This window comes from Mizuhopecten yessoensis, unplaced genomic scaffold (genome assembly GCF_002113885.1).
Source record: "Mizuhopecten yessoensis strain PY_sf001 unplaced genomic scaffold, ASM211388v2 scaffold6111, whole genome shotgun sequence".
Taxonomy (NCBI): Eukaryota; Metazoa; Mollusca; class Bivalvia; order Pectinida; family Pectinidae; genus Mizuhopecten; species Mizuhopecten yessoensis.
Window position 1 is genome coordinate 337,572 of NW_018406385.1, and position 13,648 is coordinate 351,219.

General features: G+C 38.3%; 1 protein-coding gene across 3 annotated transcripts in view; it reads right to left on the reverse strand.

Moving 5' to 3' along the window:
* Positions 1-13,648, reverse strand: part of LOC110451500 (stAR-related lipid transfer protein 5-like) — a 51,846-nt gene that overhangs the window by 20,180 nt on the left and 18,018 nt on the right. For all 3 annotated transcript variants that reach the window (XR_002463081.1, XM_021499551.1, XM_021499550.1), the window contains exon 4: positions 4,658-4,772. Coding sequence is in view for 2 of the 3 variants with exons in the window: in XM_021499551.1 (XP_021355226.1) it covers positions 4,658-4,772 (115 nt within the window). In the remaining variant the exon portion in view is untranslated. The remainder of the gene's footprint in view (positions 1-4,657; positions 4,773-13,648) is intronic.

Consider the following 13,648-nt stretch of genomic DNA (forward strand, 5'->3'; position numbering starts at 1 on the left):
TGACCTTGACCTTGATCCGATGACCTTGAAACTCGAACTTGTTGAAGATATTTTAATTCTTTACATGTGTGTAAAGTTTGATTAAAATCCATGAAAGAATGAAGGCTCTAGAGTGCTGACAAACCTCTTCGGACAGACGGACAGACGGACGGACGGACAGACGGAGGGGAAAACTATAGTCCCCCCGGTTTCCCGGTAGGGGACTAATAATGTAAACGACTGTAATACTGGACGGCTTTAACAGCTGAAACACAAAATGTATATGTTAATAAAGATATAATATTTCATTTGTGCAAGTTGACATCATACACTGCTGAAAAATGAAATCTACATCAACATAAATGGCTGAAAGACAAAAAACATATCACAAACGGATAGAATACAAAAATAACATTGTTAGTGGCAGAAACATTAGTGCAATTCACCATTACAAATGACTGAAATACATTTATGTATCTTAAACTGCTAAAACACCATATATAACTATATTAAAAATTGCTATTTCACCAAACATTTAAATTGATAATAACACGAACTCGAACACAAACAAGCAAGGAGTCCACAGACTGTATATTTCCACCATTACAGCACAGTAAAACCTCTGAGCAATCAATATCTTGGATTTCAAAATTTAGGTGACAAGGTGGTTTTACACTTGTAATCCAATATCTAGCATTAACCTCCAAGTAATGAACAAAATCAGACCAATTACACAAAGAAAAGAAATGAAGCCAAAAATATTTCAGCCAATCAGAAGCCATGGTAGCCATCTTGGATTATTAGATCCCAAAATAGTTAAGTCCTAGTATATATATAGTTCCACCTGTATGAACACAATTTCACCAGTAGATCAAAAGTTACTGCGATATATTATTGTCTCAGACTAACTATAGGTGATGGTCAGTGACCTTGACCTGCAGCCATAAATGATTATCAAAAGCAGTTTTGACAGGATTTCCCCCATTTTATTTTTAGCAACACAGACACCATGGTTATACTATAGGGCTTCCCCACCTGTGATGCAGGGTCCTGATTAGACAGAACAAATGGTTAAAAGTAAAAAGGTATGATGGCTGAAATACCAAGTAAACCTTTTAAATGGTTAAACCACAAAACACTGTAAACTCTTATACCACAAAAACAAAACAGTAATGGCTGAAACCCAAAAACAAAATATATTAAATAAGTAGCAGGACTTTAAAATGAATTTCCCATTTACCCATTTTTGGCCGTTAACCTGGAAGGGGATGAGGTAATTATATAAGTCCTTCATTTATACAACAATGAGACCTCTTTGCCCTATGCTGTATTTAGTTAAAAACCCTTAATCCATTCGAGTAGGATTTTATGGAAGTTGACAATAGACAGACAGATGATGGATGCTGCGCCATGACATAAGTCGCTTGACCCTTTTAGACCAAATGAGATTATAAGAAAAGTATGAATGGATGAAAATCTGACAGTCGTTGGTTAAAATGACAGTTAACAAATAATAACAAAATAGAATTGCTTTTTCAGCATTCAGTCTGGCCTACTGGCTGAGTACAATAAACAGACCTCAGACTGGATAATGGGCTAAAGTTATAATGGCTTTTAGTGACGAAATAAACATTAACAATTAAGTATGCATATTAACATAGACGAGCTCAAATTAACCGTGTCATCCCGACCACAAAGGTTTTTTTTATAAATACAGTCAAGAGTGACTAAGTACGTCTGAGGTAATTCTATACAGTACCGTGGTCACAAAAACCACAAATCTACCTATAAAACAGCTCTGTGGAGACGTTATCGCACAGATCAGCTTTGTGGGTAGTATTCTCAAAGATATTGTACTGGTGGGTGTATATTGTCGAGTGAGTAAAGGTCATACACTTCCGGCTCCAGTAAAGATCAAAATCCAAATCCTGTATGACTTCATAATGGAAATCTATTTTATCTTATCATGACAAATATTTAATATCTTTGATAAACAGTGTTGTTTACTGATGTTTTCTGTGTTTAATCATCCTTAGGTTACAAGTCGGTTATCAAACTAAGCTTTATTTATTTACAACAATTACAAAACAAGTTTATCCAGCTTATAGTAATCACTTCTGTAAGCCCTGATGGAACCAAGCAGCGGGTGGTCTAAAAGTGAGAGGAAACCAGAGCACCAGCTGGTAACCAGTATATCATAGTTTCAGAGTATCTTTGCTATATTTTCAGAATAGCTATTTTATTGTTTCAGAATATTTTTGCTATAGTTTCAGAATAACTTTACTATAGTTTCAGAATATCTTTGTTATAGTTTCAGAATATCTTTGGTTTCTTTTTATTTTAAATTATTTTTTTCATTATCAACACAGCATATCTTAGGGGTTTTATTTCACTTCAAATTTTTTATTATCAACAATCAGAATATTCTTCAAAATATTTTTTACAGAACTTTGAAAATAATAAATAAAATTTTGTCCCCGAAATTGAGGACATTTACAGTCTGTTCCAGTGTACCATGACTTAACAGTTTGTGGGGTAGGGTTGTAGGGTAGTAATATAGATGTCTTTGTATAGGAAACACAAGTGTACCATTGTATTCATGTTCCAGGCCTATAGTTATAAACATTCAGGTCAAAAACACAATGGCTGGCTGTATATTTTCAACATCCTGCTCTGTAGCGGGTGATTGATTATAAGACTTCAAGCGTAATATTTATGTGCTTTGTATAAGTGTATTCAGAAATATATCTTATTGCTTCTGTTCAATTTGTATTTCTATCTGGATTCAAAACTGATCGACAAGACTTATCTAGGATTATTAAATTAAAGGATTGTAATTAGTGGTTAATAAAAATATAATTAGGGACTGTAGAGTTGATATTTTTAGCATATGGTGACCAAATTTCTATCAATCAAAGTTTATAAAATAAAGAATACAGTTTTAGAAAACGAAATTGATGATTTTAATAACTTAAAATTTTAATAAGCTGTATTGCTTACCTGTTTCATTTTTTATATCTGTCAGCCCCCCCCCCCTATAGTGGAGAAACTTGTTTTGTAATTGTTGTAAATAAAGCTTAGTTTGATAACCGACTTGTAACCTACGTATGATTAAACATAGAAAACATCAGTAAACAACACTGTTTATCAAAGATTGGAATTCGGTTAACTTGAAATCTGTCTATATGTGTATATAGTGGTTGTAATCAGTTCTAATTAATAAGACCCTGGAACAAGTCCACATTTCTCCCTATAGGGCCCTCTAGATCTGTGGAACCATTCCCATCGTTTATACATATATCTCACATTTCTCCCTATAGGGCCTTCTGTGGAACCATTCCCATCTTTTATACATATATCTCACATTTCTCCCTATAGGGCCCTCTGTGGAACCATTCCCATCGTTTATACATATATCTCACATTTCTCCCTATAGGGCCCTCTGTGGAACCATTCCCATCGTTTATACATATATCTCACATTTCTCCCTATAGGGCCCTCTGTGGAACCATTCCCATCGTTTATACATATATCTCACATTTCTCCCTATAGGGCCCTCTGTGGAACCATTCCCATCGTTTATACATATATCTCACATTTCTCCCTATAGGGCCCTCTGTGGAACCATTCCCATCGTTTATACATATATCTCACATTTCTCCCTATAGGGCCCTCTGTGGAACCATTCCCATCGTTTATACATATATCTCACATTTCTCCCTATAGGGCCCTCTGTGGAACCATTCCCATCGTTTATACATATATCTCACATTTCTCCCTATAGGGCCCTCTGTGGAACCATTCCCATCGTTTATACATATATCTCACATTTCTCCCTATAGGGCCCTCTGTGGAACCATTCCCATCGTTTATACATATATCTCACATTTCTCCCTATAGGGCCCTCTGTGGAACCATTCCCATCGTTTATACATATATCTCACATTTCTCCCTATAGGGCCCTCTGTGGAACCATTCCCATCGTTTATACATATATCTCACATTTCTCCCTATAGGGCCCTCTGTGGAACCATTCCCATCGTTTATACATATATCTCACATTTCTCCCTATAGGGCCCTCTGTGGAACCATTCCCATCATTTATACATATATCTCACATTTCTCCCTATAGGGCCCTCTGTGGAACCATTCCCATCGTTTATACATATATCTCACATTTATCCCAATGAAAGCAAAGTTGGTTTAAATAGGACCAATCCTCTGAGAGGATTTAACTTTTAAAGGAAAACATTGAAAGGCGAAGAACAGATGCTGACGGATGACGAAAACCGTGCTTTGTAAATGTAGATAATAACATAGATTTCATATAAAAAAAAAATACAATGAGAACACGCTTGTTGATTTTTATAGCATACTCTCTCCATTAATGCATGCACAATTGTACAATTTTCTTTGATAACACCACCAGCTTTCCCAAGAATGAATGACATCCATTGTAGTGTTCTATGACGTGTGTCGGGATGACTGTTAATTATTATACGCAGCCCATTAAAAAACTCTGATTGTTATAAAATACCAATAGGAGACTGAAATACAGTGTAAACATTATTTTCACAAAATAGAAAACAAGTCATTGTCAAATTACATTACATTACCAAACTCAACTGAAAGAACACTTCTGATTGGCTAAAGCGATTCAGAATCTTTTAATACTTACCATTGGTTGATAGATACTCGTCTGTTTCTTTGATTAATATAAGGTCTACAAAATCTCGGGGTGATATGAGTCCCATACACGCGCTGTTGGTACAGGCTCTGTTAATGCGGAGGTCCTGCAATCAATAAAACAGATTTATTTCTCTTTTTGTGAAAGTGGGTTGATTAATTCAAAATGTTTACACTACTGTCCCTCCTTAATACAATCAAAGACAACATTGTTATTCAAGGAAATGTGTCTTCAACAGCTCTTTATTTTTAATTTTTGTACGTAAAATACAAATTGACACGTTGATGAGTGTTGATTTCATCAATCGCTGGAATGAATAAAACATTATCTATACACTGGACTGTATATACCACGAACTTTCGCCCAGTCAAATATTCACCCTTTTCCGATAAAATCCATCTCCGCCCAGTGGTAATTTCACCGTTCACATGTAGTTACTATATATATGGTGTAGCATGTTGTGTACTAAAATTTGCTGTTATGATGTATTTGCCTTCATTGGGGAGGACGAACAAGGCGAAAGTTAAACTGCAGCGACTATTACCCAGTATACAGTAATCAAGCGCCTTAACTGTTATATGGTACAGCACCCCTCCCCCCTGCATAACAATGCATAAGAGTGGTCTTAATTGCCATTACACTGGACCTCCAGCTGACCAATGGTCAATACTGGACCTCCAGCTGAATGATTGGTCAATTACAGGACCTCCCGACTGACCACTGGTCAATACTATACCTATCAGTGAATCATGCTCCTTTCCAAACAAGTTGTCTAGCTAAATCACATCATTACAACAATTATTACACAGGGGTATAAAAGATTCAATATTTGCCCAATTGATCGATTTCTTAATGATATTCATTAAAATATATAAATATATAAATCAATTGAAGAGATGACTACTGCAACATTCCAGATAAAGTGGAGCCGAAGTGATCTCCTCCATTGATTTGTTACATTTACATCTAAGTTTGATAAGACTTTTTATCTCAATACCCAACGTTGACTTTGGATTTGACATTGACCCTCAATTTGTGACCTTTGAGTTTGGTCTTATTTGACCTTGATATAATGCCTGTAATTGATCATCTGCCATTGTGTTTACAATGAACATTTCATGCCCCATTCTCTGTTTTCTTATTTTATATTTTCCTAAAAATATTGTTTAACACCAAACTTTCCGTTGAAAAGTGAAGGCAATATAATAAAGTTCTCGTAACGCTGTTCATATTCCACATCCCTGAGAGTCTGTGACTTTTAACAATGAAAATAACAAAAGAAATAACACGTAAGGAGTTCTCTTACAATACTTAAACAGAAAGAACCAGGCTTGTTGCATGTGCCATGAGCTGTAAGAATATTTCTTTCAGAAGTATTTTTAAGTAAAGGGGCATAACTCCATAAAAGAGGTGGTAATGCTAATACAGTAAAGGCTCTGTGCACAAAGTACCATCTAAATTGGTGGCATACTTTGGCAGGACGATATTAATACGAACAATCTTTATAACTAAAGGAGCAAAACTTCTTAATAAGGGGAGGTAACACCAATGTATATTATATCCACTTGATTAAAATCCACTCAACGTAAGTATCATGTGTACCAAGTATCATCCAAATCAGTGCTGTACTTTGGGAAGGAGTTACTGCAAACAGTGTTTATCAACAAAGGGTATAACTCCATCGATGGGAGAGGTCAATTCAATCAATATACTATTTTCACCTCCCTGCTTTGTAAGGATTCTGTGTACCAAGTTTGATTGAAATCAGTGCAGTACTGTAGAAGGAGGAGGGTGGACAACATTCTGTCTACAAACACAGACAGACACAGACACAGACACAGACACAGACAGACAGACAGACAGACAGACAGACACACAGACAACCCAATTCCAGTATACCCCCCTATTCCCACACCCAGCCCCCCAAAAAATCTACGCTGTAGGTTGTGTAACAATTTAAGTCGATTAGAATTTTTTCAACAAGGGGAAGTAATCCAAAAGACAAGTAGTATTTAGAAAAGAGGGGGCGGGTACACATGCAGTTCTCATTAATTTTGCACTAATTATCTCCTCACATCATCCAGTAAATTGTACCCCACACCCCGCCATCAAAGTTTAACACTAAATTAGAGAAATATTTAAAGCAGCCACCAAACTGTGCCTGGAGTACTTATCTGGTATTTTTGATAGACTCAAGTGCCTGTTATCAATTAGCTGTTGGGGAAGCATGATGTTAAGTTAATAACTTAACTGTAACTTTCCTGGCTGTTAAGGTATTTTCAGTTTTATTTATCAAGAACTTTGTCCTGTTTTAGAAGTTTTAAATACATATACAGTATTTGTTGTAATTTGCACCCCTCCCTGATGAAAGTGTCTTTCCCTCTTTTTTCAGCATCATTTAAATGATATAAGCACACTCTTTCCCAAACTTCTTCAATCTGACCCTCTCCAGTAAACAGAAATTAACTAGAACACTGACAGGTCAGTAAGGGCCCCGTCTTGTGGCAATATATCCCCAAAAATCATCAAGAAGCAATCTGCCCATATAGCTGAGCTTGACGTTTGACATTTGGACTTCAAAAAGAATCGCAAGGAAGCAAAATATACATTGTACATGTATTAAGATGTGAGTCTTGTTTCCTTCCACCTCCATATTTTCTGGGCTAACAGAAATGTAAATACCAGTGCAATACTCATTTGTTAGCTTTCATCTGTTTTATTTCACCTTAAATATCTCCCCCATCAAGAGCCAGGGTCATAGTCAGAGATCCACTTTGACCTTTGGAGCCAAATGACCTTGACCTTGAACCCAGTGACCCTGCTCTTTCGTCAGTTGACTTATTCTTTAATTCCGACCAACTTTGCTTCATAATATCATAACAAAATGTTCACCAGTGAAAAGATACAACATTTGACCTAGACCTTTGAACCAGTGATCTTGACCTTTGGCCCATTGACTCTTTGTTTAATTCCGACCATCTTTGCTTCAAAATGACATAACAAAATGTTCACCAGTGAAAAGATACAACATTTGACCTAGACCTTTGAACCAGTGATCTTGACCTTTGGACAGTTGACTCTTTGTTTAATTCCGACCATCTTTGCTTCAAAATGTCATAACAAAATGTTCACCAGTGAAAAGATACAAAATTTGACCTTGACCTTTGAACCAGTGATCTTGACCTTTGGCCAGTTGACTCTTTGTTTAATTCCGACCATCTTTGATTCATCATGTCATAAAATGCTCATTAGTGAAAAGCTACAAAATTTTACCTTGACCTTTGACACAGTGACCTTAAACACCTAAACAAAAAGGTGTAATCTTATAGCTGAGCTTAACACCTGAAGTAAAATGTGTAATCTACAAAGCTGACGGACCTCAGAGGCAGAAGTTGGCATTATTTATACATGTAAACAGCATACATGTAATTAAAGGAAATATGAGTTTCAATAAAATTTCTTCAGCGGTTAAGTAATTATGGCATGAAACATCAATTTTTCCCCAAAGTCACACTATTTAATTGCAACCACATGGAGAATATATAGATTCCTGGCCTCTTTACTTGTAAAATATCATCTGCTAGCAATTACTTCCAAATAGAAATATGCTAAATCAAAAATACATGGGCAACAGTCGTTTAAAGATTTCATTAAAAAGTTCATTAGGACTTAAAAGCCTATCTCATAATCATGATGTAGTTAGTTTTGGATCTAGTGTAATGTATTAGAAGGAGTTTGATATATGGGAGCTGGAAATACAAAACATTTGGCCCACTATATCCTCAATAGACTGGTATTACCTGGTATATAATGTTGTACTTTTTAAACCATTTTTATAAATTCCTTTCAAATACATATCACCCCTTTAAATGGCTATTTGTAAGTTTCCTTATGCAAATAAATACCTTTCCTATACATTCTCTTTAAAGGAACGTATTCCCATTCTTTCTAAAAGAAAATTCCTATCATCTTTAAAGGAACTTTAATTTAACCATCCTCTTGAAGGGAACTAACTTATTTTCTTTCCTCTTAAAGGAACTTGTTCCAGCTGTCTTTAAAGAGACACATGCCTGTCATCTTCAAAGGGACCTGTTCCGATTCTCTTTAAAGGAACACATTCCCATCCTCTTTAACAGAACTTAAACCTATCTTCTATTCTGAAACTACCTCTTTTTCTTTATTTGAAAAAACTAATTTAATTCCTATCATTTTAAAAGGAAATAATCATCATTATTTTTGGAGAAACTAATTTCCATCATATTTAAAGGAACTTAAAATTTCAATTTTCTTCAAAAGGAACTTCTCCTTATTTCTAGAAATATTAAGTTCATGTTCTAACAGAGTTGACCCCTATGATCACAGAGTTGACCCCTATGATCTTTAAAGTAGATCAAGGTCATTCATCTGTACAAAATTAGCCCTTTATTCCACCAGCATGCAATTATAGGCAGATAGTGGTAGAGGCCAGCTGTACCATCATACATTGACCCCTGTGACCTTGATAGTGGTAGAGGCCAGCTGTACCATCATACATTGACCCCTGTGACCTTGATAGTGGCAGAGGCCAGCTGTACCACCATACATTGACCCCTGTGACCTTGATAGTGGCAGAGGCCAGCTGTACTATCATACATTGACCCCTGTGACCTTGATAATGGTAGAGGCCGGCTGTACCATCATACATTGACCCCTGTGACCTTGATAATGGCAGAGGCCAGCTGTACCACCATACATTGACCCACGTGACGTTGATAGTGGTAGAGGCCGGCTGTACCATCATACATTGACCCCTGTGACCTTGATAGTGGCAGAGGCCAGCTGTACCATCATACATTGACCCCTGTGACATTGATAATGGCAGAGGCCAGCTGTACCATCATACATTGACCCCTGTGAATTTGATAGTGGCAGAGGCCAGCTGTACCACCATACATTGACCCCTGTGACGTTGATAGTGGTAGAGGCCAGCTGTACCATCATACATTGACCCCTGTGACATTGATAGTGGCAGAGGCCAGCTGTACCATCATACATTGTCCCCTGTGACCTTGATAGTGGTAGAGGCCAGCTGTACCATCATACATTGACCCATGTGACCTTGATAGTGGCAGAGGCCAGCTGTACTATCATACATTGACCCCTGTGACTTGATAATGGCAGAGGCCGGCTGTACCATCATAGATTGACCCCTGTGACCTTGATAGTGGTAGAGGCCGGCTGTACCATCATACATTGACCCCTGTGACCTTGATAATGGCAGAGGCCAGCTGTACCACCATACATTGACCCATGTGATGTTGATAGTGGTAGAGGCCGGCTGTACCATCATACATTGACCCCTGTGACCTTGATAGTGGCAGGGGCCAGCTGTACCATCATACATTGATCCCTGTGACCTTGATAGTGACAGAGGCCAGCTGTAACATCATACATTGACCCCTGTGACGTTGATAATGGCAGAGGCCAACTGTACCATCATACATTGATCCCTGTGACCTTGATAGTGGTAGAGGGCGGCTGTACCATCATACATTAAACCCTGTGACCTTGATAGTGGTAGAGGGCGGCTGTACCATCATACATTGATCCCTGTGACCTTGATAGTGGCAGAGGCCAGCTGTACCATCATACATTGATCCCTGTGACCTTGATAATGTCAGAGGCCGGCTGTACCATCATACATTGACCCCTGTGACCTTGATAGTGGCAGAGGCCAGCTGTACCATCATACATTGAACCCTGTGACCTTGATAGTGACAGAGGCCGGCTGTACCACCATACACCAACAAGTACAGCCAGAGCTGCCCCCTGGTGGCCTGGTTCTGCCATAAACAACACACAAAAACAAACACTAACAATTTTGCACCCCGGTGCCATTTCAAATTATAATCACTTAAAAGCTGCAACAAAACTGATAAGTTTCCAAACAGGTGTCGTACCAGCTCACACTGAAATATCAGGAAATACTAAATCCAGGATGACGAAAGTGTTTCAACTTGGATTTTCAGATAGACCCATTTTATCTGTATTAATTTCCTCTTTGAATCATAAATCCTTCAAAACATAAGATATTTTCTCATACTTTTTGCAAAGATATTGATTTTTGTATCTTACACAGGGCAGATTTTGGCTCGCATGGAACCCATGGTAAAACTGTGTCATAACCAACTAATTAAATTATATCAAATGACTAAAGTGTTAGTTTTAATGAGAATTAATTGACATTTCTTAATTAATTAGACTTCAAATCAGATTTCAGGAATTTCACCACCTTTCAAGTTTGAAGAATTTTTTAAATATCAAGATGAGAATGGCTTTTAATTCCTACATATTTATTGAGATTCAGCTGTGTGGGTCTAGGAGACAATAATCTTGAAGCTGAGAGAATACATTTAAAATTGTATAGGCCTACAGGTGTGTTTGGGGGGTACCAAGGCCAGTTGAGACTGTGACCTGGGACCAGTTGTTGAGACAATAATGGCCAATAAGTCTTGAAGATTAATTAACCCTTTCACCACTGTTGGCCCTAATATGGACTCATCCCAATCAATGCAGGGTAGAGTCTACTAATAAAGTTACACAGGGGTGAAAGGGTTAAGCCATTGTTAAGCTACAGGTAAAAGGAGCCATATCACAGTATAACATGCAACTAGTGTTAAATATTGTGGGCTATAATTATTCCCTTAATTTATATACTCAATATACTTTTTAATGTGTGAGTACTGTGGGATATACTCCCCCTAATTCATGTACTCTATGCTGTGTAATGTGTGAGTACTGTGGGATATACTCCCCCTAATTCATGTACTAGATGTTGTGTAATGTGTGAGTACTGTGGGATATACTCCCCCTAATTCATGTACTCGATGCTGTGTAATGTGTGAGTACTGTGGGATATACTCCCCCTAATTCATGTACTCGATGCTGTGTAATGTGTGAGTACTGTGGGATATACTCCCCCTAATTCATGTACTCGATGCTGTGTAATGTGTGAGTACTGTGGGATATACTCCCCCTAATTCATGTACTCGATGCTGTGTAATGTGTGAGTACTGTGGGATATACTCCCCCTAATTCATGTACTCGATGCTGTGTAATGTGTGAGTACTGTGGGATATACTCCCCCTAATTCATGTACTCGATGCTGTGTAATGTGTGAGTACTGTGGGATATACTCCCCCTAATTCATGTACTCGATGCTGTGTAATGTGTGAGTACTGTGGGATATACTCCCCCTAATTCATGTACTCGATGCTGTGTAATGTGTGAGTACTGTGGGATATACTCCCCCTAATTCATGTACTCGATGCTGTGTAATGTGTGAGTACTGTGGGATATACTCCCCCTAATTCATGTACTCGATGCTGTGTAATGTGTGAGTACTGTGGGATATACTCCCCCTAATTCATGTACTCGATGCTGTGTAATGTGTGAGTACTGTGGGATATACTCCCCCTAATTCATGTACTCGATGCTGTGTAATGTGTGAGTACTGTGGGATATACTCCCCCTAATTCATGTACTCGATGCTGTGTAATGTGTGAGTACTGTGGGATATACTCCCCCTAATTCATGTACTCGATGCTGTGTAATGTGTGAGTACTGTGGGATATACTCCCCCTAATTCATGTACTCGATGCTGTGTAATGTGTGAGTACTGTGGGATATACTCCCCCTAATTCATGTACTCGATGCTGTGTAATGTGTGAGTACTGTGGGATATACTCCCCCTAATTCATGTACTCGATGCTGTGTAATGTGTGAGTACTGTGGGATATACTCCCCCTAATTCATGTACTCGATGCTGTGTAATGTGTGAGTACTGTGGGATATACTCCCCCTAATTCATGTACTCGATGCTGTGTAATGTGTGAGTACTGTGGGATATACTCCCCCTAATTCATGTACTCGATGCTGTGTAATGTGTGAGTACTGTGGGATATACTCCCCCTAATTCATGTACTCGATGCTGTGTAATGTGTGAGTACTGTGGGATATACTCCCCCTAATTCATGTACTCGATGCTGTGTAATGTGTGAGTACTGTGGGATATACTCCCCCTAATTCATGTACTCGATGCTGTGTAATGTGTGAGTACTGTGGGATATACTCCCCCTAATTCATGTACTCGATGCTGTGTAATGTGTGAGTACTGTGGGATATACTCCCCCTAATTCATGTACTCGATGCTGTGTAATGTGTGAGTACTGTGGGATATACTCCCCCTAATTCATGTACTCGATGCTGTGTAATGTGTGAGTACTGTGGGATATACTCCCCCTAATTCATGTACTCGATGCTGTGTAATGTGTGAGTACTGTGGGATATACTCCCCCTAATTCATGTACTCGATGCTGTGTAATGTGTGAGTACTGTGGGATATACTCCCCCTAATTCATGTACTCGATGCTGTGTAATGTGTGAGTACTGTGGGATATACTCCCCCTAATTCATGTACTCGATGCTGTGTAATGTGTGAGTACTGTGGGATATACTCCCCCTAATTCATGTACTCGATGCTGTGTAATGTGTGAGTACTGTGGGATATACTCCCCCTAATTCATGTACTCGATGCTGTGTAATGTGTGAGTACTGTGGGATATACTCCCCCTAATTCATGTACTCGATGCTGTGTAATGTGTGAGTACTGTGGGATATACTCCCCCTAATTCATGTACTCGATGCTGTGTAATGTGTGAGTACTGTGGGATATACTCCCCCTAATTCATGTACTCGATGCTGTGTAATGTGTGAGTACTGTGGGATATACTCCCCCTAATTCATGTACTCGATGCTGTGTAATGTGTGAGTACTGTGGGATATACTCCCCCTAATTCATGTACTCGATGCTGTGTAATGTGTGAGTACTGTGGGATATACTCCCCCTAATTCATGTACTCGATGCTGTGTAATGTGTGAGTACTGTGGGATATACTCCCCCTAATTCATGTACTCGATGCTGTGTAATGTGTGAGTACTGTG